The 22918-nt window shown below is 39.4% G+C and overlaps 2 protein-coding genes across 2 annotated transcripts; one reads left to right on the forward strand and one right to left on the reverse strand.

The window, feature by feature from the left end:
* Window positions 1-650: 650 nt before the first annotated feature.
* LOC145496781 (MAP kinase-activated protein kinase 2-like) lies at window positions 651-9975 on the reverse strand. The gene is made up of 10 exons (XM_081476526.1): window positions 9662-9975; window positions 8394-8533; window positions 7824-7888; window positions 7553-7632; window positions 6880-7006; window positions 6303-6378; window positions 5577-5701; window positions 4488-4573; window positions 4026-4106; window positions 651-3060 (listed from the first exon to the last, which is right to left on the reverse strand). The coding sequence occupies exons 1-10, from the start codon at window positions 9827-9829 to the stop codon at window positions 2950-2952; spliced, it is 1059 nt and encodes a 352-aa protein (XP_081332652.1). The 5' UTR covers window positions 9830-9975; the 3' UTR covers window positions 651-2949.
* Window positions 9976-10045: 70 nt separating this feature from the next.
* On the forward strand, window positions 10046-20862 carry LOC145496786 (uncharacterized). The gene is made up of 3 exons (XM_081476530.1): window positions 10046-10356; window positions 15045-18937; window positions 19320-20862. The coding sequence occupies exons 1-3, from the start codon at window positions 10330-10332 to the stop codon at window positions 19822-19824; spliced, it is 4425 nt and encodes a 1474-aa protein (XP_081332656.1). The 5' UTR covers window positions 10046-10329; the 3' UTR covers window positions 19825-20862.
* Window positions 20863-22918: the final 2056 nt, after the last annotated feature.

The raw sequence follows: 22918 nt of genomic DNA on the forward strand, positions 1-22918 counted from the left end.
ATGCGAGTGGTTTCGTGTCTTATATTAGCCGCGGCTTATTTAAGCCGAGCTCAAAACCTTGTCTTACGCGACTTGTGTAAGCCGCGGCTTATTTTTCTCGTATAAATGAAATGGTTTCGAGTGCAATTTGGAAAAAAACATAACCAAATTTGTAGTCTGAAAAATTTACTAGAGCTTATTTATTCCAAATTACACAAGAATAATCATGTGATTATTTGTTAATAATATACTCTCGACAATAGACTATTGAAGGTCTTTGCATTGTCTATTTAGGCAGGTTGCAAACCTCCGATCGTGCTCTTCGCAACTCTTTGAAAATCTTAGTGATCTTCGAGGGTGCTCGGAAAACGTATAATTATCTTCGGCTATCTTTGGAGGGCTTTGTGAATTTTGACTTCTTTCGAAATATACCTCGGATGACCGTCGATACTTTTAGTTTGTCTTCGTAATAACTTCGGATATCTTCGTTGTAATTTTCACTGGTGTTACACTTGAACTGCACTGCTCTTAACCAAAAAGAATTGAGTTATTTTTTCTAATGTATTATTAGTCTGAAAATAGCTGCGTCTAGCCCTGCTAGATTAGGAACAAAGGGGCTTGGTCTAGAAACAGAGAAAAAAACGACAGCAACAAAAGCAAGCGCCTTTGTCAAGCAAACTTTTATTGAGGTGCTGCTTAACTTATCAGTAAGTTATTTGCTCTTGAGTAACATCAGTTGGTCATATAAACAATGATATTGATTATAAATTGATGATAAAATTTGAAAATTTGAAACGAGATTGAATCAGATCTAACTCAAGCTCATCGAGATACGTTTGAAAGGCAAGAGGCAGACCACCAAATTCTTGCCAATTCTGTAAGTTACAGGACACATACTTCTATTCAACTACAAGTATTTTAAAAATCAGTTACTCACCCCGATCCCAGTCAGTAATTTTAGTAGATGCTGCCCTTTATGTAAGGCGCAATAAAAATTCAGATTTCTGAGGGCAAAACACACATTTCTCTCCAGTGATCAAATTCAATTCTCATTACAAATTGCGATACGTTCCTTTAACGTTATTTCTGAGAAACTGGAAATACATCAACACATATACTTTGTTGCGGATCTTTTTTTTTTTCTCACCACCTTGACGCTTGACAATCACTGATATGGTATCGACAGGCGAGAAGATTGGGCTCGTTGCAGATCTTGGGGCTGGTATTCTACAATTTAAACTCACTTGGCGAGATCAGAAAATTGAGAAAGTTTTTTAATCATTCACCAAAAAGGGACTACCGTAAAAAAATATCTAATAATTGTTCTTCAAGCTGAAGTCAGCAAGGATACTCTCAGTTGCATGGCAACAACGCTGACTACAAAACAAAGACCGTGGGCTCGGATGAACCTCAGAAACCAGTGGGCCACTACCTCTCTGCAACTTCCGACTTCTTTTATCAGTTATAAACAGTAAAACACTATCGTATATAAAATTAGAGGCATTGCTGACCCGTTGATTTTTGTTTTAAGAAGGCCTTGATGGGATTTAACAAGTCTGGTTTTAACTGATGGCTGAGACTTGTCGAAAATTTTAGCGGTCGGATAAGAAATGACGCGTTTTTTTTTTTAACTGATCGTTGAGATCTGATTGAGAGGCTTTCCCTTGAGTGTCGAAAAGTAATTGCTTTTGCATCACCACGCTACACGATTGGCTTAAAAAAAAATCTTGCCACTTTTTTTATCCAATCAGAAGTAAAACACTCACGTTTTCCCGCGCTTCGCGACAGCTACTTGTATTTACTACGAGTTTTGATTGGTTCACTCGATTGTCTGTGTTCTTTGTGGCTGGCCAGAGTTATTGCTTTGGGTTTGGTTTTACGACACTCAATTGACAACGGCTCTATCTGCACCGAAGATAATCTGCTCTATCTGCCGAGATGAGATTTGGCCCGAACGCGACACATGAGGATAATTAGTTTTTGAATTGTGATCACCATGCGCACAGCGGCGGTCAATTTTGCTTTGGGGTACACCGGTGAGAATTGACTTTACGAGAGAAAAAACCTAAGTTGCCCACCCCCAAGAGCAGCTTCATTGTTGTGCCGAAAATGTTCCGAACAACGGCGACGATTTTGCCTCGGCTTCGGACGAAGTCCCTCAGGGCTACCAAGAACAAAAGGCTATTCAATTTTACTTGATGTGAGATGTTGAGCCGGAACAAAAGACCATTTCTTAATACGCCTAAGAAATGGCTGAAACTTTAAGACATAACTGAGGTTTTAGAAACCCTATTCAGTTAGCACGGACAGTTCCGAGATGTGGTTGCCAACCAAACAATAGTTTTGAAGAGAAAATACAGGAGGAATATAGAATGATTGCACTACTAACTAACAAACTAAAGCCCATTGAATACTAACTTCATAAATATTTCGCCTATTACACATTCTGCTAGACTACCAAAATGCGCAAATTGTAAAACCTAGCATATTTGAGTTGACTCAGCTTGATACAACCACGTCGTTCGAAGCGGGGTCCAGGGCCGTAGACAGTAGGAAGCAAATCGGGGCACTTGACTTTTTTTCGGTGGGGGAAAGTAAAACACTGCTAAATACTTAGAAAGAGAATTTAACCATAGACATTGCCTCAGCCAATTTTTTTTTTTTTCTGGTTACGACCCCGGGCTCAAGTATTTTCGTCTCCCACGAAAGAGTCTGAGATTCGAGCCAAGATTGCTTTGACGTGTTGTCTCTGATGATTGGTTATCACTCGCACGCGAAATTCGTAACCTAGCAACAGCCAATCAACAACGCCACCTCTAAAGAGCCACGCCAACTTAATGGAATCTTTTCTGCTAGAATCTCAGACGTTTCTCTAGCGGGCGATGAAAATAAACGTGCAAAGAGCCTTTTCTTTTAACTCAGACTGGGATTGATTTCACATGTTGTATCACATTACACTTATGCTAACAGCTACTTTTTTCTTCGGTTTAACAAGGCGTTGCTGGATTTGCCGACATCTTTGAGTCTGGCTACCTTGTCTGGCTCGAATCTCATAGAAGCTAAGGCGTTAGTCATCTCATCCTGTAAGCAAGACAGTTGGAAAGTAATGCATTATTCATCACCTCGCCCGGATAATGCCTTGAAAAGACAAACTGCAAACATCACTACAACCAAACATAAGTTGCCTCATAGTTCATTTTAAATTGTAATTTATAACTGTATTGTATTTTAATTGTGATAAGTAATTGTCATTCTATGGAAAAATTTTACTTATGTTTTATTTGTCTTTTTAAATTTTATTTTCTACTCGGCACCACAAACTTGCAGCTTTAATTCTCACCGTGTTTAAATGAAGTTTATTGTATTGTTTTCATACGAAAAATACTTAAATTGCAGCCTCGATTCATTACTAAAAATACGATGGCATGGTTAAACACTGGCTTAAAAAGTAAACATCAAAACAACAGTTGGTAAAAGACTAAATATACATTTCGACAGAGGAACCTTAGTCTTCATCGGTTATCATGGAGTCACAAAACGCAAAAAGAAATTATTTAAGTCCAAAATATGCAAATACACTAAGTTTCAGAAAAGATACATGTAACACTCTGACGAAAACAAAAATTCACCGAGTTTTTATTAACGATTCCTGACCATTCCGTAACGGTCCAAACGTAACGACCCTTGCTTGCTATTTTCGGGCTTAAAGACTTTTCTTATCGTTACTATCAGAGGGTTCGCAACTTTTTAGGGGTAGCTCCTCTGGGGTAGCTAAAATGTGCATGATATACGTTGTACGGACCGAACCATTCTGTTCTAAATAAAAATGTGTCATTAACATATTCAGAGCAGAAAGGGATAAATCTTTACGAACAGAGTTTACATTTAAATTACACCAAACTGAGTAGTATAGTGGCTTTGTAATAAGGGTCATCTAAAGCAAAGATCAGATCATTTTGCAACACCTGGTTGTATCTGTACAACTCTTGACGGACAAATAATGGTTGGAAACTTTGACTTCAAGTTGGATTTAAACCTTCACATACCTTCACATCCTGCCAGTTTTCCTCTTCCTCTCTCAACACAGTCGCGGTGTGAAGTGGCGTGGAAGGAACCTCGCTGTAGGCCTGCACAATGTAGGCATAATGAAATAATGATGAGCTACTTTTTGCCCAAAAGCCATTAGATAAAGTGAAAGACTTCACAAAATTGAGAAAGTGGCTTAATTCCTGATGTAACAACAATTTACACGTACATGTATACATACGCACGTCTGGCACCCTACAACTAAATACTACTACATGTAGTCTCCTAAACAGTGTTGCGTGATGTAATTAAAGTCGTCACGCAAAGCTTGTTGAAAAACTTCGCGTGACGACCCATATACATGTAAGTGTAATGAAGAAGGCAACGGCTCTAGTCAAATAAAAAAAGCCATGCTTTAAGAGTATCATGTGGACTATCAAGAACTTTATCGTGATAACAATCTGAGTAATTTTAAGACACACCTTGATCCAAGGATTATTCATCACTTGTTCCACGGTAAACCTGTTCTGTGGGTCTGTTCTCAGCAGACCTTTAATCAACTCTTTGGCTGGTGACGAAAGACATCAAGCAAATAAATACATGTACAAAAGAGTGATAACTAGATAAAAGAGAAATACAGTATAATTGATTCGCGACTTGACAGGAGCTATTCTCATGCGTTCCTGGTTCTCCCTCAAATGTGCGAGGAAAATCTCCTAGTACCCAGGTCCCTCTTTTAGGTTTCTTTGCAATTTTAAAGGCAACGCTGCAACGTGTCCACGTCATGCCACGTACCGTGTTCTTCCCGAGTTTTCACTCTATTTTCTGATTGTATGATACGAATTGGAAACCTTTTCAGTGCTCTCCAAATGCAAACCTTTGCACTCTTTTACTCTAATGAATACTGCTTATCATCCAATATGGGGGGAGAGGAACAGGGGGGGGGGGGGGGTAAATCTCCCTTCTCCCTACTTTTTGAGCCAATTTTTCCCTCCTCCCTACTTTAAATATTCCTTAAAATTATTTCCCCATCCAGGTTCATCCAGTTCTCCCTACTCACAACAATTCTTTTCTCCCTCCTCCCTACTATTTTCTCCCATTTCTCCCTCCTCCCAACTTTTTTTGGGTCATTTCTTCCTCCTCCCATATTCTGCTCCTCCCTCCCCCAATACAATAAGGTCTGAGAATCTTACTTATTATACGGCTAGCTCAGTGAGCGGGCAAGATGAATGAAATCCTGTGCTGTGATTGGCTACCCGAGTGGGCAAGATGGAGCTATCTTGCCCACTCGGGACTACCCGCCATGTCCCACAAGAAAAATTTTCCCGAAAGCCATATAATAAATCCTTTATTGACCAAGCTCGTTCAGTCAAGATGGCTGGATATTGGCCTTGCTCTTTCTTTGCGAGTTTATGGACCTCGACTCCGTCTTGGTTCATAAACGCGCAAACAAAGAACTTGGCCAATATCCAGCCATCTTGACCTCACACTTGGTCAATAACCCATAAATACATGTACAACACTCAGTACCTTTGAAACAGCTTCCAGCAATGACTGAGAAATTTATTTACCTTGCAAAGACACTCTACTCCACTCAGGGTTGGGAAAGTCATACTGGCCTTGTCTTATTCTCTTGCGCATCCCAGGAGAAATGGCTGCTCCATGGTTACTGTAGAAAGGTGGAAAACCACACAACCTACAAACCAAAAGCAACAGCACTCATGCTAAATATTTGCTTTGGTTTTTACTTGGAGGATGGAAGTATAGAAAGATATGGAGAGAAAGAAATACTATTTGCACACATACATTTGGACACCATCTTTTTTTTAATACTCCTGGTAGTCAGACAATTTTCCATCTACAACTATGTATTTATTTACAACTATGTATTTATATAGTTACCAATACAATTATTTGCAGCAATACAATTTCTGAAAACTGTTTAAAGATATAAATTATAAAAAGAAACCAAGGCTGACAAAACACATCAAGAAGGCATTTGCAAAAAATGAAAACGAAAAAAAAAAAAAAAAACGGTACAATACAATGAGCAAATGTGGAATTCAACATTCAGCAAATGTGGAAAAATACATTATTTTCATGAACAAGTATCAAGAGTGAAAAGACAGTAAGCTCTCTTTTAAGCAAATTTACTATTAAAGTAGGCTGTTTAATCTCTGCAGGTTCATCAACTATGAGGTCAAGGCGAGAGTAAAGAAATCATGGAAACATTTTCCTTGCTCAATTAATCAAAAATTCACCAGAACCAAAAAAATAGTGGAGAAAAATATACTTACAGAATATACATTATGACTCCTAATGACCAAAGGTCGCACATCTTGTCATAACTCTCTGGACCCAAAACTTCAGGTGCTACATGTAGAAACAAATCAAATCAAGCATAATTTAAATGTGGATGTCCTAACAAAATTATGTACAGTAAAGGCATCTAGGAAGGATGAGATCTCTAACATTAAGTCTATGTTAAGCATAAAGTTGTATTTTGAAGTATCTTATGTTTATGAAAATGGGCTTGATTACTACATTACTCACTTGCTTGATTCCTGTTCAAGGAAGAAAGTGGACATGAGATAGGAAGGGGTGGCATGAGGGAAGGGGGGGGGGGGGGGGAGAGAAATCAAGATTTTATGAAAACTGCCCAAAGGGAAGCATAACCATCACACAATGGTACCTCGATCTGAGAGGTGGAACATTATTTCAAATTGAGCATCTTCTATGAGGTCCAGCAAACAGGAGGAAAGTAAACTGAGGAAAATGAGGAGGGAGAATGCCCAAAAGCGTAACCTGATGTTTATTTAGATCGCAAAATTTGTACAGTCCACAGTATGCACTTTCAGTTGTGTGTTTACATACCAACATAATAAGGAGTGTAGCAAGGTGTTTTGAGATCCAAACCAGCTGTGGTCTCCTTAGCAAATCCAAAATCAGTCAACTTCAGAAGTGCATTTTCAGAATGATCAGCATACAGCAAGTTCTCCGGCTTCAAATAACAAAATATAAAGAAACTGTTAATGAAAAATAGAGTTATGTTTGTAATATGTGCATACATGCTATGGTTTGGAGAGCATCAATTTTGATTACAGTTGAACCGCGACTAAAGGTCACCTCTCTCCAGCAACCACCCTTTTCCTGGTAGATGGTCCATACAATGTACATGTCACTGAATGTTACAGATGCAGATCTACAGTAGGATAAATTATGTCCAATTTTGAAACATGGAGTGCTAAAGGATCAAGCTTCTAGATATGTCCAGGGTCATGGTCCTCCAGGAAATGTTTGGATTTTAACTCCTCTAAGGCCTCTTTCCTGGGTTTCTGAGTTATTCTGAAAAATCTGACTAATTAACGTGAAATGGTGGAAACCGGTATGCATCCATGCCTGTGTTGACAGTGAAATGAAAAAAGCTGACAACAAATGTTTAATTCAATAAACAAAATTTTGACTGTGCTTAACATTGTACACTTTGAAGAGGAAGTAACATTTTTTTCTCTTATTCTGCCTCAGGTAAGAGTTAACTACTTCACACCTTCAAGTCCCGGTGTGCAATATTCAGTGAATGAAGATGTGCTGTGGCTACGGTAATCTGACGAACGATGGCAGCTGCCTCTGAAAACCAAATCACACAATGTTAAATATGAAATATACCTTCTCCTTCTTGGTTTGAATGCAGTTTGTAAGTTACATGGTAGATGACTTTATCAACTAAAGGAGATCAAACCTCACTGATGAAACTAGATTAAAAATTGAACTGCAAAATGTTTGCTATGCACTCTACACTCCTGCATGTATGCACCTACCTCTTTCAGTAAAGGGAGAATCACCTCTCTGTTGAATTCTTTCAAAAAGCTCCCCTCCAGTCATGCTACAACAGACGAAAACATCACATGACTAAAATCTGTGACAAATTTATTGTCCACAAATATACCATGTGACTGCAGCCATGGTAAAGACTAGCCTCTTATTTGCAAAACTAGTTTCTTGACCTTACAATTGGTATGCTCAACTCCAGATTGAGCCATGTTGGTTCGAGCCCTAACTGGGAACATTTTGTTGTGTTTTTGGGCAAGACACTTTACTCTCACCATGCCTCTCCCCACCCAAGTGTATAAATGGGTGTCAGCGACTTTAATAATAGGGGGTAACCCTGCAAGGAACTGGCATCCCATCCCTGGGGGGAGAACGAAAATAGAAATTATCCTTGTCACTTCATGCTACAGAACGGAAATTAGCGCTGGCCTGATAGGCCACTTGGCTCGTACGTAGACTAATTACCTTTAGCTTACCAGCCACCTTACATGTAAAACACAGCACACTATTTCCAAAAGTTAGAAGCCATTCAAGTTTTCTTCCTCAGTTACTGAACTCACCATTCCATAATGACCAGCAGACAGTCACTCCTTGCATACTTGTTCTGATAAACATCTTTGATACCAACAATATATGGGCAGCCTGAAGCCTTCCAGTGAAGTTCCACCTCCCTCCGAGCTTTAACGTTGTCCTGTAAAACCTACATGCAAATACACAAAATGCAGGCGAAGGATTGCAATTGTAAGGATGTTCTACTACTGGTGATCAAAGGAGGAATCGACAACACTGTTGCATCAACAACATTGGTGATCACTAGAGGTGTCAACAAAACAATTCTCATTTCTAAAGCATCAAGTGATTAGGAGTATTGCTACTCTTTTTGGTTGGGTTTCCAAAGACTTGCCGAGAAGTTGAGCTGTCAAAGCCAAGCTCCAAAGTGAAGAATGTCTGTGAAGCTCAAAACCAGGGTGTGAAGAGCAGAAGGTACAAAATGTACAAGAGTCAAAGCTCAATTTATTTCACTTGCAAGAATCCGCATTAAGTGACAACATGAGTTTTTCCTGAATATTTACATTACATCAGCATCATTTTTTACAATTTGATACATATACCATACATATACATATACCAGTTAAATAACAGTGATGGAATGAGCAACAGGACTCTATCTCGAATTCATTTACAATAGCTTTTGTCACTGTTAGCTGGGGTTTGACAGACAAATGAGGTTCAAGGATAAATTCTGTTTTCTACTGAATTTTTCACCTCGTTTGCATGCCTTTTTCAACCAAAGAATATTTGACCCTAGACTCAACTGCAATAACAGCCATTCAATCTGTTTAAAAATAAGTGGGCTTAAAATACCTAATTAAATTTTTTCATCTGTCATCGCTGCATTGTGCAATATTTACCTTGTATATCCAGAACATGAACATTATGCAGAGACAAAAATTTAACGAGATTATGATTTACAGAATGTTAAGATCGGGCAAAAGCAAACAAATTCTCACGGTGCAGAGAAGCTTATGCAATTTGAAAGGTTTTCATGAACTGACGACATAAACTGAAACCATGCTCTCGAATATTGACATGAAGAATAAGAAGGAACTACAGTTAGGAAAGAGAAGATTGAGCGAATTCAAAGATAAGGAAAAGTACAAGTATAATTTGTCGTTTCGCCGTCATCGATCAATCGTGATGTAGCTTATGTATTTTCACTTCACCAATGCAAATCGTTTGAGTATTCATAAATTTGCAAAATTTACGAAGAACTTCAGATCTCTACATGTATGACCCAGGTAGCATGCCTTACAATAATTCTACTCACCTTCAAGGCGAACTTTCCGCCTGTTTTCTTTTCAAAACACTCTAACACTTTGCCATTTATTCCCACCCCTAGAACTTTCTGTGAAAGATCGTAGTCGTTCGTTATGAGCGAAGTTTTCGGCCGTAAAGGCCCTGGAACCTTAAAAAGTGGCTTGATAGCCGATGACATAACTTCAACGATCGCACCAACGCTAGAAATACTCGTAACACGAACAATATGCTGCTATCACTCGGGAGAAAACGACGAAATAAAATCTGCTGAGGCCCAAGAAATATTACAAAGTCGCCATGATTGATTCCGTGGCCGACAGAAGACTGGACCAGACCATTTTAGTGTGTTCTATTTTTGGAACCGGAAATTGCAAGGCATGACGAAATACATGGCACTTTCATGACCACTCCATAAGTGATGCAGAGGCCATCAGAGAATTTCGTCTATCGTCTTGTTCTTTTGATAAGCAAAAAGGCTTTATCGGTGGCAATTTTGTCAGTGAACTAAGTCAACCAAGTAAAACCGGGAGGAAGACACTTCGTTGCCAGGCAAGAAGACGTTCCGCTCTGAATTTTTAACCGCTGGTCAAGACAGAAACTTGCTGACTACGAAGAAACCGGAATATTCTGCTGTCTCACACCTTTTCATTTTGTGCAGTTAATTGTATCACAGAAACGATGAATAACTCCATCGGAAGACGAGTGGTAAGTTTTGAAAGATTCATTATTTTGTATTGTAATTGTAAGTCAAAACTTCAGGTACCGCGCAGCTTACCGAATTTGTAGGTTTGACTCCATAGGTTCTATTTCTCGATTTGTTATTTCTGGAAGGTTGGTGGTGGTTTGATTTTTCAGTTCAATAATGACGTGTCTCTGATCATGACCGGGTTGTACATGTACGTACATGTAATAAATAAATAAATAAATATACATTTACATTTATTTATATACATTTACATTACATGATCATTTTTGTCGTGACCGCAAATGATTACAGGGTTGATCAAGCTCAGAGACCAAGTCAAAATTTCTGTGATCATGTTTAAACACGCCTCTTCGATTGCCTGAAATCGCAGTTTACAGAAAATAGAACTATGTTCCAGTGCTTTCAATAAAATGTGGAGCAGATTGCTACCCTGGCACAGTCTCTGTCAGAGAGCAATAGGAGCGGCTTATAACAGCTTCCTTTTGAGGGTCAGTTCTGGAAACTGCTAACTAAACATATTTACAGATGGCAATTCGCCGGAACTTAAACGGGCACCGGGTCCTATTGAAAGCACTCATTCTCCACACCTTATGATCATTTTTAATTTTTTGCTATCATCTGTGATCATATTAAGGCCTGTCCAAACGGGAAATGTTTGGCGACCAAACACCATCAAACATTGTTTGGTGACCAAACATTTTACCATTTGGCCACCTTGTTTGGTGCTGTTTGATCGTGTTTGATCATGTTTGGTCGTGTTTGATAAAACTTGAAGGCCATCAAACATTCGATCAAACAACTTAAAACATTTCTTTTGTTCTCATGTTTGATGGGCGATGTTTTGTTCGTTTGGACAGCCGTATCAAACATGTTTGGCGCGTGCATGCGTACCACAGTTGCTCAGCAGCTTGCATCCATAGTTTGATCTGTGTTTGATCAAACATGTTTTAACCGTTTGGCCACTCACTTCAACATCAGCATGTTTGGTCACCAAACAATGTTTGATGATGTTTGGTTGCCAAACATTTCCCGTTTGGACAGGCCTTTAAAGCAGCTCAACAATTGCTACTTGTAAGATGAAAACTTATCACATAAGCTTACATGTATACCATAAATATATAATTGATCAGGTTTCTTGCATTCTTCCCTGGCTCATGGATTTTTGAGCAAAAAATAGACTGCTTGTAGTCCATTATAGACCACTCTTTCTATAGGTTTACCGGTGCATTAAACGTATGCAGGATGTTTGGAGAATATGAGAAAAGCTTGTGATTTTCAAACTTTTTGTGTATCCTTCTAACAAAGAGTGGCCCCAATGAAATAATTATAATAAAGTTTGTCAAAGAGAGGAAAATGTATTGTACTTTCATGATCAAGTTACTTATTCTCAGATGAGATGAGGCAGCAAACCAATCACAACAGCTGAAAGAATAAATTCAAAGGCTCAGCTCTAAACAGAAAATCCACAGAAAAAGCAACAAAAGCTTTTAGCCTATCAGTAAGGCTATCAGTAAAAGTACTGAAATGAATGTGTATTAATAGATTTTAAAATATTTTGACAAGGCAATGCAGGAATTTGTTGCTGGAATCAGTCTTGACTACAATATTATGGTCAGTGTAAAATGAAGACTGCGGACTGTACATGTAACCAGGGGGTAAAATGCAGACTTAAGTACTTTAGTAACTGAATTGTATTACCATTTCCATCATTGCAGGGGTTTCAATAAGTTCTGAAGTAGGAGGTTGCACTTCAGGGGTCGTAAGGTCCCTCCCCCTAGGGGGGTATGAGGGCATGCTCCCCCCAAAAATTTTGGAATCTAGAAGCCTGGAAATGCCATTTCCTGCATTCTGGTATCAAATCCAGTACTAAATATTGATTAAGTAACAACAGCATTACTGACAACTGTATTTAGTTTTTCAAGTGAAATTCAATTTTAATATAAGGATAGCGTAAACCATAGAATACTGAATCTTGGGAATTTTTTCATTACATACAGTATACAGCAATGTGAAGCATTTGCAGATGCACAGCTGAAGTCCAGACGTATTGCATCAAATGAAACAGGAAAACAATGTTTAGAAAAAATATGAAAGTTTATCTTGCTATGTTGTTGTTGTCTTACTGTCAGTCTATGGTCACAACCATTACTGATTTCCACATGTTTCCATGACTTTTAAAAGCTACTAAAAACAGCTTGTTACCTAAAAAAGGTATTTAAACTACTGCAGCATTGGGTAAATAAAGGACTTTTAGCCAAGGACATGTTAGCCAGCATGAAGCAATATAACGCTTTGCCAGACTGTTACTACAGAGTATAATGCACACAATGTTAGTCATAATCGTTGTCCGACTCAAAAGTGCTATCTGAGTCACTGTCTCCACCAACTGGTAGTTTCATCTTTGCTGTAGTAGCATTAACCTCCAGTTGAAGCTGATCTTCCTCCTTAATCTGAACTACTTTGCTGTCATCAATATTCTCAGGCTCTTCATCTTCAGTTGGAAAAACAATGGTAATAATTTAGTTTACATACCTGTTCATTCTGTTTCCGGTCTTGATCTTTTATTAAATTATGCTAAAATACTGCCACCTCCCACACGTTTATGGCTTGGTTCCATTGTTGGAGCACATGCAAATGTGATCAAGGCGAGAATTGACACCAGTCCCTCTCCCCTGCATTGAGAGCTAACCATAAACAGGCCACCAACTGAAGCATTAGGCAGGCTAACCTGAGTGATATTCAGTCTAATCAGAATGCAGGCTTTCACTGTGATTTGCCTTAATAACCCATTTTATGGTCAGCACTCAAATAATGGAAATAATATGATGTATACTTAAAACATCTGCAGTCTGCATTTTACCCCTGCTCTGCAGTCTGCATTATACCCTCAGTTTGCATTTTATCCCCGTTTTACAATCTGCAGTCTGCAGTCCACAGTGTGCATTTTACACTGACCACTTGACTATAGTGATGCCTGATGCCTGGAACTTAAACAGACCTACCTACCTAGTACTGTAGACTGGGTTTCTTTTGGTCTTCAATGGCACATATCATATGGGAGGGCAGAGTCCACCCCGTACCTATAATACTTGGTAGTGCTGAGTACAGGGGACAATGAGACATGTTTGATGCAATTTTTAGTGCGTTAAAAAAGTTTAATTTGCTCCAAGGTCTGGACTGACATGGGGTAATGAAATCATGAACATTAGTATTTTGGCATCTTTGTACCAGTTCTTTTCTTCATATACTTCATAATTATTCATTCAGAACTCTTTCAATGCTCTTTCATAATTCACTGATATTCATTCATAACTCTTTGAATTATTATGTCTTGATGTCGAGAAATCTGCTCTCTTGGTTTGCCTTGATTTTTCTGTGACATTAGCAAACCATTAAACTCATCAACAAAAGATGAGCTTGAGAAATGGTGCCTAAAAGGGTGGAGGAGCCATAAGCAATCCACGACATGACAACATCCATGACAACCCTGTGAATTGAACACACACAGTTTTGTGGCCCTTACTCAAATATTAAAATATTTAGTCTTAGAAAAGTCTATACTTAATATATTTTTTCTTATTTCGTATCAGCATACGTAAATAGCGCTATAAAAGTAATTAAATTACATATAATAATAAGGACAAAAATAATAATATTATCGTTATTATTATTATATTATTATTATTTTTATTATTACACTTGTTCCCTGCTAAACTGGACGTTTAGCTCAGATTCCCTCTCTCCCCCTCCCCCCCCCCGGTTAATGTCCGTTTGGAATATTGCTTAAGCCTCATTATAAAGATACTAATCTTCCTTGTATGTACGTATATGCCGCTTGATTTAATCTAACTTAAGGTGGCTGAAAACAGTTTCCAGCACTTATCAAGATGTAGATTTTGATGAGTCTTTATAACCACTCTTTATTAGTTGATGCTACAATCATAGTATCCAAAAACTGCTAAATCATTAGTGAATACGTTATCATTTTCGTGACACAATAGGTTACCATAGTAATGATATGATCTGATGAGAACACCCTTAATTTTAGCGTTCACTGCTCCTAACTCAAAAACGAGCCCGGTACGTCACCCCCACTTTTTAGACCTTTTTGTGGTTTACAACAGTCAGTACTGTATTCTCGTAGAAATTAAGAATCTGTCTTACCGAGGTTTCTAACAGCTAAAAGTTGCACATGGTCAACACAACATAAGCCATTTAGTTCCTGTCACTTGGTCAAAGCTTAGTCACTTTATAAACAGGTTTTGAATCCTAAGACATTTTTACAAGAGTATAAATCAATTGACTTCTCTCCACTAATGGACAATACGTACTTTTAAAGACTTGTTTTGTTTTTTTCGTAACAACTTGTTCCTGATTCTGCTATTGTTTAATTGATTCTATCGTTTTACGTATTCTCATATTTTATCTTTTACTAGTTGACACTATACAGTTGCGCCCTGCTGTTTCGAACTCTCAGGGGATGCGAAATAGTTCGAAATAGTGGGAGCTCGAAATGGCCGATAGTAAATGAATGAAGGGCAAATCCAAGGGAAATAGTTTTCTGTTCGAAATAACGAGGAATTCGAAACAACCGAGTTCGAATTAGCGGGGTCCAACAGTATTGTTATTGTTGCTAATGAACTGTGAGGTTTCGATTAAGTTAAACTGTGTATTTATTATTTTTTAGCTGCCCTTGAAAAGTTTGGCCTTTAATTTATTGACTACACCAAACAAAGAAACTGGTTTAAGCTGCCTACAATCAGCGTGCATTGAAGGAGACGTCGAGACTGTCAGCGCAATCTTAAACTATAGTCCGGACAAACTTGACAGTGCCATAGCTTTTAGTTTGAAGATTGGACGCAACGCAACCCATTTTGCTGGCAAATCTATTTACACTGTCTTGCGTCAGCAAGATTCTAAAGAGCATAAGCAGATCAGCGGATTCGTTGAAAAAGTTACAAAGCATTTCCAGTCCCAATCCCTTCTACATTTGGCCGCAAAGAAGGGTCAGGTCGAGCATCTTCGCAGGTTACTAGAATGTGGTGAGCATGTTGATTCAATGTCGCCTGACCTCTGTGCGGATAGAGAGACACCCCTGATGTTGGCAGCCGGTTTTAATGAGGTAGACGTTGTTGAGTTTCTTGTTGAAAAAGGTGCTTCGCTAGAGATGCAAGATGCTGAGGGATGTAGTGCACTACACCATGCTGCGATGAGTGGCAAAATTGGCAATATACTACGCTTATTAGAGTTTGGAGCCAATGTTTTAAGAGGAAATTACGACCAAATAACAGCCATTCATATGGCTGCTGAAAAGGGTCACATAGAGGCTGTCCGCCTTCTTCTAGAGCATGGTGCAGATGCTAAGAAAGCTAACTACTATGGAATGACTCCGCTGATGTCAGCTGCGCAAAAGGGCCACTTACAAATTATCCAGTTGCTGCTAAAGAATGGTGGAAGTTTAACCCTAGGCGACGAAGAAGGTCGGTTACCTTTACATTTTGCTGCTGAAGAAGACCAAACAGATGTAGTCAAATTTATTCTTGAAAAAAATGGGAGTGTGTTGACAAAGACTTCTAACGGGGACACAGTCCTCCACTTGGCCACTCGTCTGGAGTTAGTCCAGTATCTTGTTGAGCAAGGAGCTGACGTTCCTGCAAGGAACTCCTACGGTAGAACACCGTTACATGCCGCTGCCAGCAAGGGTCAATCTAATACAATCGTCTATCTTTTAGATCAAGGTGCTGATGTGAACGCACGAGACGAATCTGGTTGCTCAGCATTGTTCTTTGCTGTTCATGGACGCTATGCCGATGCCGCTAAGGTTTTGATTGAAAGAGAATGCGATTTGAAGCTAATAAACAGGGCCGGTCCTTTTCTTAACGAAAATCTGTTCGAAATAGCTGCCGCACAAGGGCTGACGAATATTTTGAGACATCTTATTGACAAAGGTCTTTCCAAGACCGTTGATGACGTCAACAGATATGGCGAAACGCCTCTGATGCAAGCGGCAAGAGGCGGACATTGTGATACGGTCGCTTTTCTTTTAGAGCAAGGAGCTAACGTCAATGGGAGCAAAGGCTCAAAAACACATAGTTTAGAAGATAATTGTGTTCATCACAGCCACAGCGACGGAGAAGACAGTGAGGAAGACGATGAATTTACAAGGTACCACTTTGGAAGCCAAGAAATCTCTCCCTTGTATTACGCCTTGGAAGCGGGTCATACTGAAGTGGCTAAACTCCTAATAGAACGAGGAGCTGATACTTCGAACTCGGAAAGTGAAGACAACCCTCTTGCAGAGCTTGCAGCTAGGCATTGTTCCCTTGATATTCTTCAACTGCTTCCCGATCAGAAAAACGTCAATTTAGACAATTTGGAGAATGGCGAAACTTTGTTGACCTCAGCAACTTACCGTGAGGACTTCGACTCCATTCCAGCTCTTTTAGAGAAGGGTGTGGATATAAATGCAAGGAATAGGTCAGGCGACACAGCTCTTTCCTGTCTTCTCCAGTTCGCACCACGCCCTCGTGCAATGGAACTCGCCAAGCTCCTTATTTCATATGGTGCTGATATCGATATGAGGAACGACCGAGGTGAAACTCCTCTTCAAATAGCGTGTTCCACAAACTTCGACAAAGTAGCTGAGCTTCTTCTTGAACTGGGTTGTGAACCGAACGTTAAGAATGATTATTCTTATTCTCCTCTTCACCATGCTGCACAAAACAACAATGGAAAACTTGTTGAGATGTTACTTCAGTGCGGTGCTGATATCAAGATTAAAACTAAAGACGAGCAGACACCCTTGCATATAGCTGCAAATTCAGATGGGCTCCACGCAGCCCAAGTGCTTTTGGAACACGGTGCTGAGTTGGAAGCCATGGACTCGTCAGGTCATACACCTCTTGCTGCGGCAGCAGCTTGTGCTAACTTGCGTATGGTCCAACTGTTGATGAAACATGGAAGCAGTGTTCATGGGAAGGACAATTCGGGAAAGACTCCTCTGTTACTTGCTGTAGAACGTTTGCGCTATGGGGACCAAGAGACGGATAAAATCACCCTTATCAAGACATTGTTGGATCATGGAAGCCTTGTGAACGCCATTGATGAGTTTGGCAGGTCTCCTCTTCATTATGTTTATCATGCCCCAAGGGAATGCTGTGATCTCCTCTTACAATATGGAGGTGATGTCAATTTACCAGACATGAACAAAGAGACGCCTTTGCATTTTGTAGCAATGGATGGAGACACAAGCTGCATCGAGTGGCTTCTTCAGCAAGGTGCCAACGTGGAGGCCTCGGACAAGGAAAGTCGTACCCCTCTCCACGCAGCCGCATACGGGGGCAACAACAGTTCTCTTGAGTTGCTGATTCAACATGGTGCCGATGTTCAGTTAGCTGACAAAATGGGCTGGCTTCCTCTGCACTTTGCTGCTTCCGGAGGACATTTTGGTGCTGCCGAAGTTTTGTTCCAACATGGAAGTGATCTTGGAGCTGGTGACGACAAAGGGAGGACTGTCCTTTATCTGGCAGTTAAAAGCGGTTGCCGAGAGCTGATTGAATTTCTTATCAACCATGGGAGTGACGTTAACACAAAAGATCTAAGTGGACGTACAATTCTTGAAGCAATAGATGATTGTAATTTGTGGAGCTTGGAGTGGAACGTTCTGGAAACGTACCTTGAGAATGGAGGTGACAAGAGGGTTGTGGATGAGATAACTGGTCGGACCACTCTTCACTATGCTGCAGTGTCCAAAAGTGTCGCTACTATTGACAATCTGATAAACGACGGATTGGCCCTTGAAGCAAGGGACAAAAATGGGGACACTCCTCTACACCGAGCGGCAGCAAGGGGAACTCCAGAAATGATACAGCAACTTGTTGATAGAGGAGCGGACTTAACTGCTGTCAATAACAGAGGACAGACTCCATTTCTAGTGAGTCTTTCTACAAACAACAAGGAAGGAGCAAAGATTCTACTGAAACATGGAAGCAACGTGCAGGTGGCAGATAAAAATGGCAACACAGCTCTTCATTCTGCTGTATTCTTGCCAAGTCTTGCGAAGCTGATAGTAAAGAATGGTGGAGATGTTAATGCAACGAATGTAGCCGGTTGCACTCCTCTTCACCGGGCTGCGTACTATACCTATTCAAACGTTGTTTTTAGGATTTTGTTGAAGGCAGGAGCAGATGTTCATTGCCGAGATAAGCATGGAAATACACCCCTCCACATAGCTATTACAAGAGCTAGAGAAGACGTTGCCAGAACGCTCATTGAAAACGGAAGTGATGTCCTCGCTGCTAATATACAGGGAAGAACTTGCCTGCATATGACGACTTGTTTTGGCGCCTATGGTTTAGTGGCAAAACTAATTCAACTCGGAGTGCAAGTAAATGCTGTTGATGAGCTGGGCTGTACCCCTCTTCATCTTGGTGTGCAAGCAAATGACACGATGGTGACAAGAGCTCTGTTGAAGCATGGCAGCAATTCCGAGGCTGAGGATTATAAAGGAAGTACAGCCCTCCATGTAGGCTGTTGTTCGGGGAGCAAAGACGCTGTGTCAGTTTTGATTGATCACGGAAGGTAAGACGGCAATGAATTATGTTTTTTCGTTATTGTTTTGTTTTGTTGTTGTTGTTTCGTATTTTGTTTTTTCTTTTTTGTGTTTACTTATTATTAGTGTTTCCTGGGGTTCGATCCGATAATTCAGGGAGGTCAAAGATTCTTCAATCAAGAAATTGACGTACTGAAATATGGGAGAGATCGAACAGTGATGGTAAAGCTTTGTAGAAATGGCTCGGGTTCCCATTGCAAATATCGTTTGAAAGTGTAATTAAGAAGACGTGAAGTTAAAACTGACCGAGTATGCACTTGTGATCTTCATATGTCAATTTCTGGGCAAATGTCTGTTGTTTCATTTGATATTATCTTAAATGGACCAGATTAATTGTGGTTTTATTTGTAGTAATCTCGAGGCTCAAGACGAAAAAGGATGCACTCCGCTTCACATCTGCGCAGTTTTTGATGAGAAACGTACTGCTCGTGTACTTGTTGAACGAGGAGCAAATTTGGAGGCTAGAGACAACGAAGAAAGTACTCCTCTCCATCTGGCTTCGGCCTTCAGTGATGTGGAAATGGTTAGTCTGTTTCTTGAACACGGAGCGAGTGTCAAGTCCAGAGATTCTGAAGGCAGTATTGCCCTCCATACAGCTGCTGCATTTGGCAAGACAGAAATCGTGCGGTTGTTAATTGATGCAGGCAGTGATTGCAATGCCGTTGATGGTATTGGAAACACACCGCTGCACGTGTCCGCGGGCTCTGGTCATGTGGAAGTAGTTCGTCTGTTGATTGACAAAGGAGCAGACATGTACGCAGTCAACAAGGAAGGGTTTACTCCTTCTAGATGTGCTAAATTGTTTGGTCACAAGGAAGTGGAGCAGTGTATTGAGGAAAGACACTGCTCTGAATGAAAGCCGTGACAATGATCTTAACGTGAATGGATACGTGCACATGTAAGACTTTCCTTCATTTGACATTTTAACCAGCTCATGAACAGCTTGTGCTAGTCATTGAAATTGAGAAAATCGTGGTATTTATACAATGATATCTTCTGTAGTAACCGTTCTAGAAGATGACATACTAAGTAACATTCTAGATTGATAACTTTTATATATAATGTTATACGTTTTGGCCAGTGCCAGAAAATATATCTAATTTGCAATAGCCGCGATGATCATTTTCACATTGGAAATCAGGCATATGGTTTAGAGAAGGCAGCATGTTTAAGAAATCAATTTCTGAAGTTTCAGCTCCTCTAGAATCATAATTGCATGTGTGTGGCATGATAGATGAAATTTACTTTAAAATGATTTAATTTAACAACAGAATCCGTTTTCTATTTACCCAATTAAATCACATGACTTAACTGTGTCAGGGCAAGAGCCTTCATGAATAAGGTCTTCTCTTTTTGTGCGTTCTTAATGGCGAGATATTCGTTGGTGGTAAATGTAAAATAGATGTAATATTGCTGTGGTGTTTTGTGTGTTAAACTATTTAGCCGCGTCTGCTAGTTACCAAAATTTGAAAACTTTGAGACTTTGCGTTTGATTGAAATTGATGAATAAACACCACATAAAAAAACTGCTCAATAGCTTTGACCTGAATAATCGCACACTGTGGTTTCTTCCACAGGCTTAAAGTTAGCACTGCTTTTAAATAGCCTTCTTGTGATCGGCCGCAATGACATTTTACATATGTCATGTAATAGGTCACAGATTACGCTTGGCACTGCCTTTGAATATGGTTCGGATAGTCTTAAAGACGGTCTAAGCAAGAAATCATATAGATTGTAATGTGGTCAAAAGTAACTGGTCTTATCGCAGTCTTATTATTATTATTTTGTTAATTTTAGATATTTTAGAGGACACGTAAGACATTTGTATTTGGTATACTACTCTATACAGGGGAAAAAAAATTGACGGAGCTATACAATAAAGATTTTTGCTTTACCGTGTATCTTGATTGAGTAAACAAATTCAGCCAATTTACTTACTTGTGCTGAAAATTCAGGAAATCAGAATAGTAGAACGGCGTCTAATTGGCTAATGCCTCTGAATTTCAGTACAGTAGAATTTATGCACGGCTACTTTAGAGGAATGAATCCTTTGTCGTTTCTTTTGCCTGAAAACACAACACGCGTGCTTCAACTTGGCGTTATGTGGCAAGAACAAGTTGTTAGTTCTTCCAGTTTTCGTACCCGAGTGAGAGTGCACACGCGTGAAGCCTCATCCACAAGACCCCTTGCAAATTCATTTGATTGTTTTGCTTCAGACTCCGAGCGATGATTACAAGAGTCAATCTATCCTATCCGATGTTACTGTGTTATTTATCAAACCATCTCCGGGGTCCTTTGCCGCAATTCAAAGCTAAGGCACTTAAGTACCGCGAGCTGACGTGCATAGTTTCAGACGAGTTGACGCGAGTGAATCTAGAAATAAGTCCCTGCAGCTGTTCAATTATAGTGTGTTTGTAGTATGTTTTATGGGCAATTAGGATCGAATGTACTAGGCGTTTTAGACCAGAACGCTATTTACGACGAAATCCTGGGAAAAGACCCGTAAAATAAAACGACTTTGCAAACGACCACCTCCTGTCTTCAGTGTTTCAGTTTACAGCTCAACTGTGCACAAAATATGGCGGAAACATAACTCAAAATTATGCACGTTTCCTGCTTCAGTATTACCCAAACTTGAATTCAACCAGTTTATTTTCAATGTAAATACCATTTAACTCTTTACGTAGAGTGGTTTTCAATTGTGTGTCGTAGAACCAAAACCAAACAAACTACGTAGAAATAAGACTCTCAGCCAATCTCAAACCATAGTAAAACCAAAACCAAAATAACTGCCTGATTACTTTTGACACTCAATTGAAAACCGTTCTACCAGTCGACCAACTATGGAGTCTAAAAATGGCAGATTTGGTACCATTTAGATACAAAACATGATCAATAACGCACCCAACTTAGTGTTCGAAATGTTGAAACCCTTGTATGCTCAATTCAGAGCGGGTTATATTGTGGACCAGGTATGAAAATTTGCACGAGCGTAACAGTTACTATTTTAAGTGAACGTGGTTGATATTTACGATTTTCATGACGTCAGAGGACTGAAGTAACACGCCCACGGTACCACTTTCTAAGCCATTATTTGCAAGCACTTTTTCCAAACCTTTCCACTAGATCGGCATAATGATCCGTAAAGTTGGTATGACAAAAACGTATGGACTTTCACTTGCATTTGATACTTGTTCACGGTGCCCTTGCGGTCCGTACGAATTGTTATTGCCCGTCGAGCCAAACATATCAGACAAATATTATTTTCCCGTCTGGTCCGGCAACTCAGTCGATAAGTGGGCAGCCTATGTCTGATAAGACCTAAAAAAATAAAATATTCTCAAAAGGAGTTTGAAATCCTAATCAGTTCCTTTAGTCGAAATTGGCTAAGACCGGTGAAACATGAAACACTAGGAAAGTTTCGTCATCATTCACGAGGACGAAAGTAATTTTACAACACATTCTAAACGTCTACTTAAATGAACGCCTATGAATTTATTCAGTTCAAAACAAAAATATGTAAGCACATTCAGAAGTAAAAATAATAACATTTGTAGATACCCTTCTGGATAATCATCTTTTACAATGATTTGGAATCTTAGTGCTGGTATATTTTTAAGCTGGCCTTATCATGTTAGAAAGGATCCATTTGTTATCAACGTGAAATTGTAAGCACGTAAATTAGCATAAAATTGACTAATTGAGGAAGTGTTTTTTGATCTCTTTTGCGATATATAAGGAGTATTGCCTAGAGAGCTACACTTCATAACGACATTAAATGTATTTTTCAACGTGTCATTTTTATTATTAAAAAGTTCATTTGTAATTAAGTAATTGTTATTTTGAATTCAGAACTAAATTTGACTAGTGAGGTGGCTTGCAGCCAAGGAAAAATAATCCTTTTTTACACTCTGGTCTCTTCTAAATTCCTTATCTATCATGATAAATAA

This window comes from Orbicella franksi, chromosome 9 (genome assembly GCF_964199315.1).
Source record: "Orbicella franksi chromosome 9, jaOrbFran1.1, whole genome shotgun sequence".
NCBI classification, from domain to species: domain Eukaryota; kingdom Metazoa; phylum Cnidaria; class Anthozoa; order Scleractinia; family Merulinidae; genus Orbicella; species Orbicella franksi.

Excerpts from the sequence above, each read along its gene's own strand:
- LOC145496781 (XM_081476526.1), bottom strand. The coding sequence starts at position 9,829 with ATGTCATCGGCTATCAAGCCACTTTTTAAGGTTCCAGGGCCTTTACGG. Across the intron at positions 8,534-9,661 it reads GCGGAAAGTTCGCCTTGAAG|GTTTTACAGGACAACGTTAA; the intron begins GTGAGTAGAATT and ends ATTTGCATGTAG. Across the intron at positions 4,107-4,487 it reads TGAATAATCCTTGGATCAAG|GCCTACAGCGAGGTTCCTTC; the intron begins GTGTGTCTTAAA and ends TACATTGTGCAG.
- LOC145496786 (XM_081476530.1), top strand. The coding sequence starts at position 10,330 with ATGAATAACTCCATCGGAAGACGAGTG. Across the intron at positions 10,357-15,044 it reads ACTCCATCGGAAGACGAGTG|CTGCCCTTGAAAAGTTTGGC; the intron begins GTAAGTTTTGAA and ends ATTATTTTTTAG. Across the intron at positions 18,938-19,319 it reads GTTTTGATTGATCACGGAAG|TAATCTCGAGGCTCAAGACG; the intron begins GTAAGACGGCAA and ends TTTTATTTGTAG.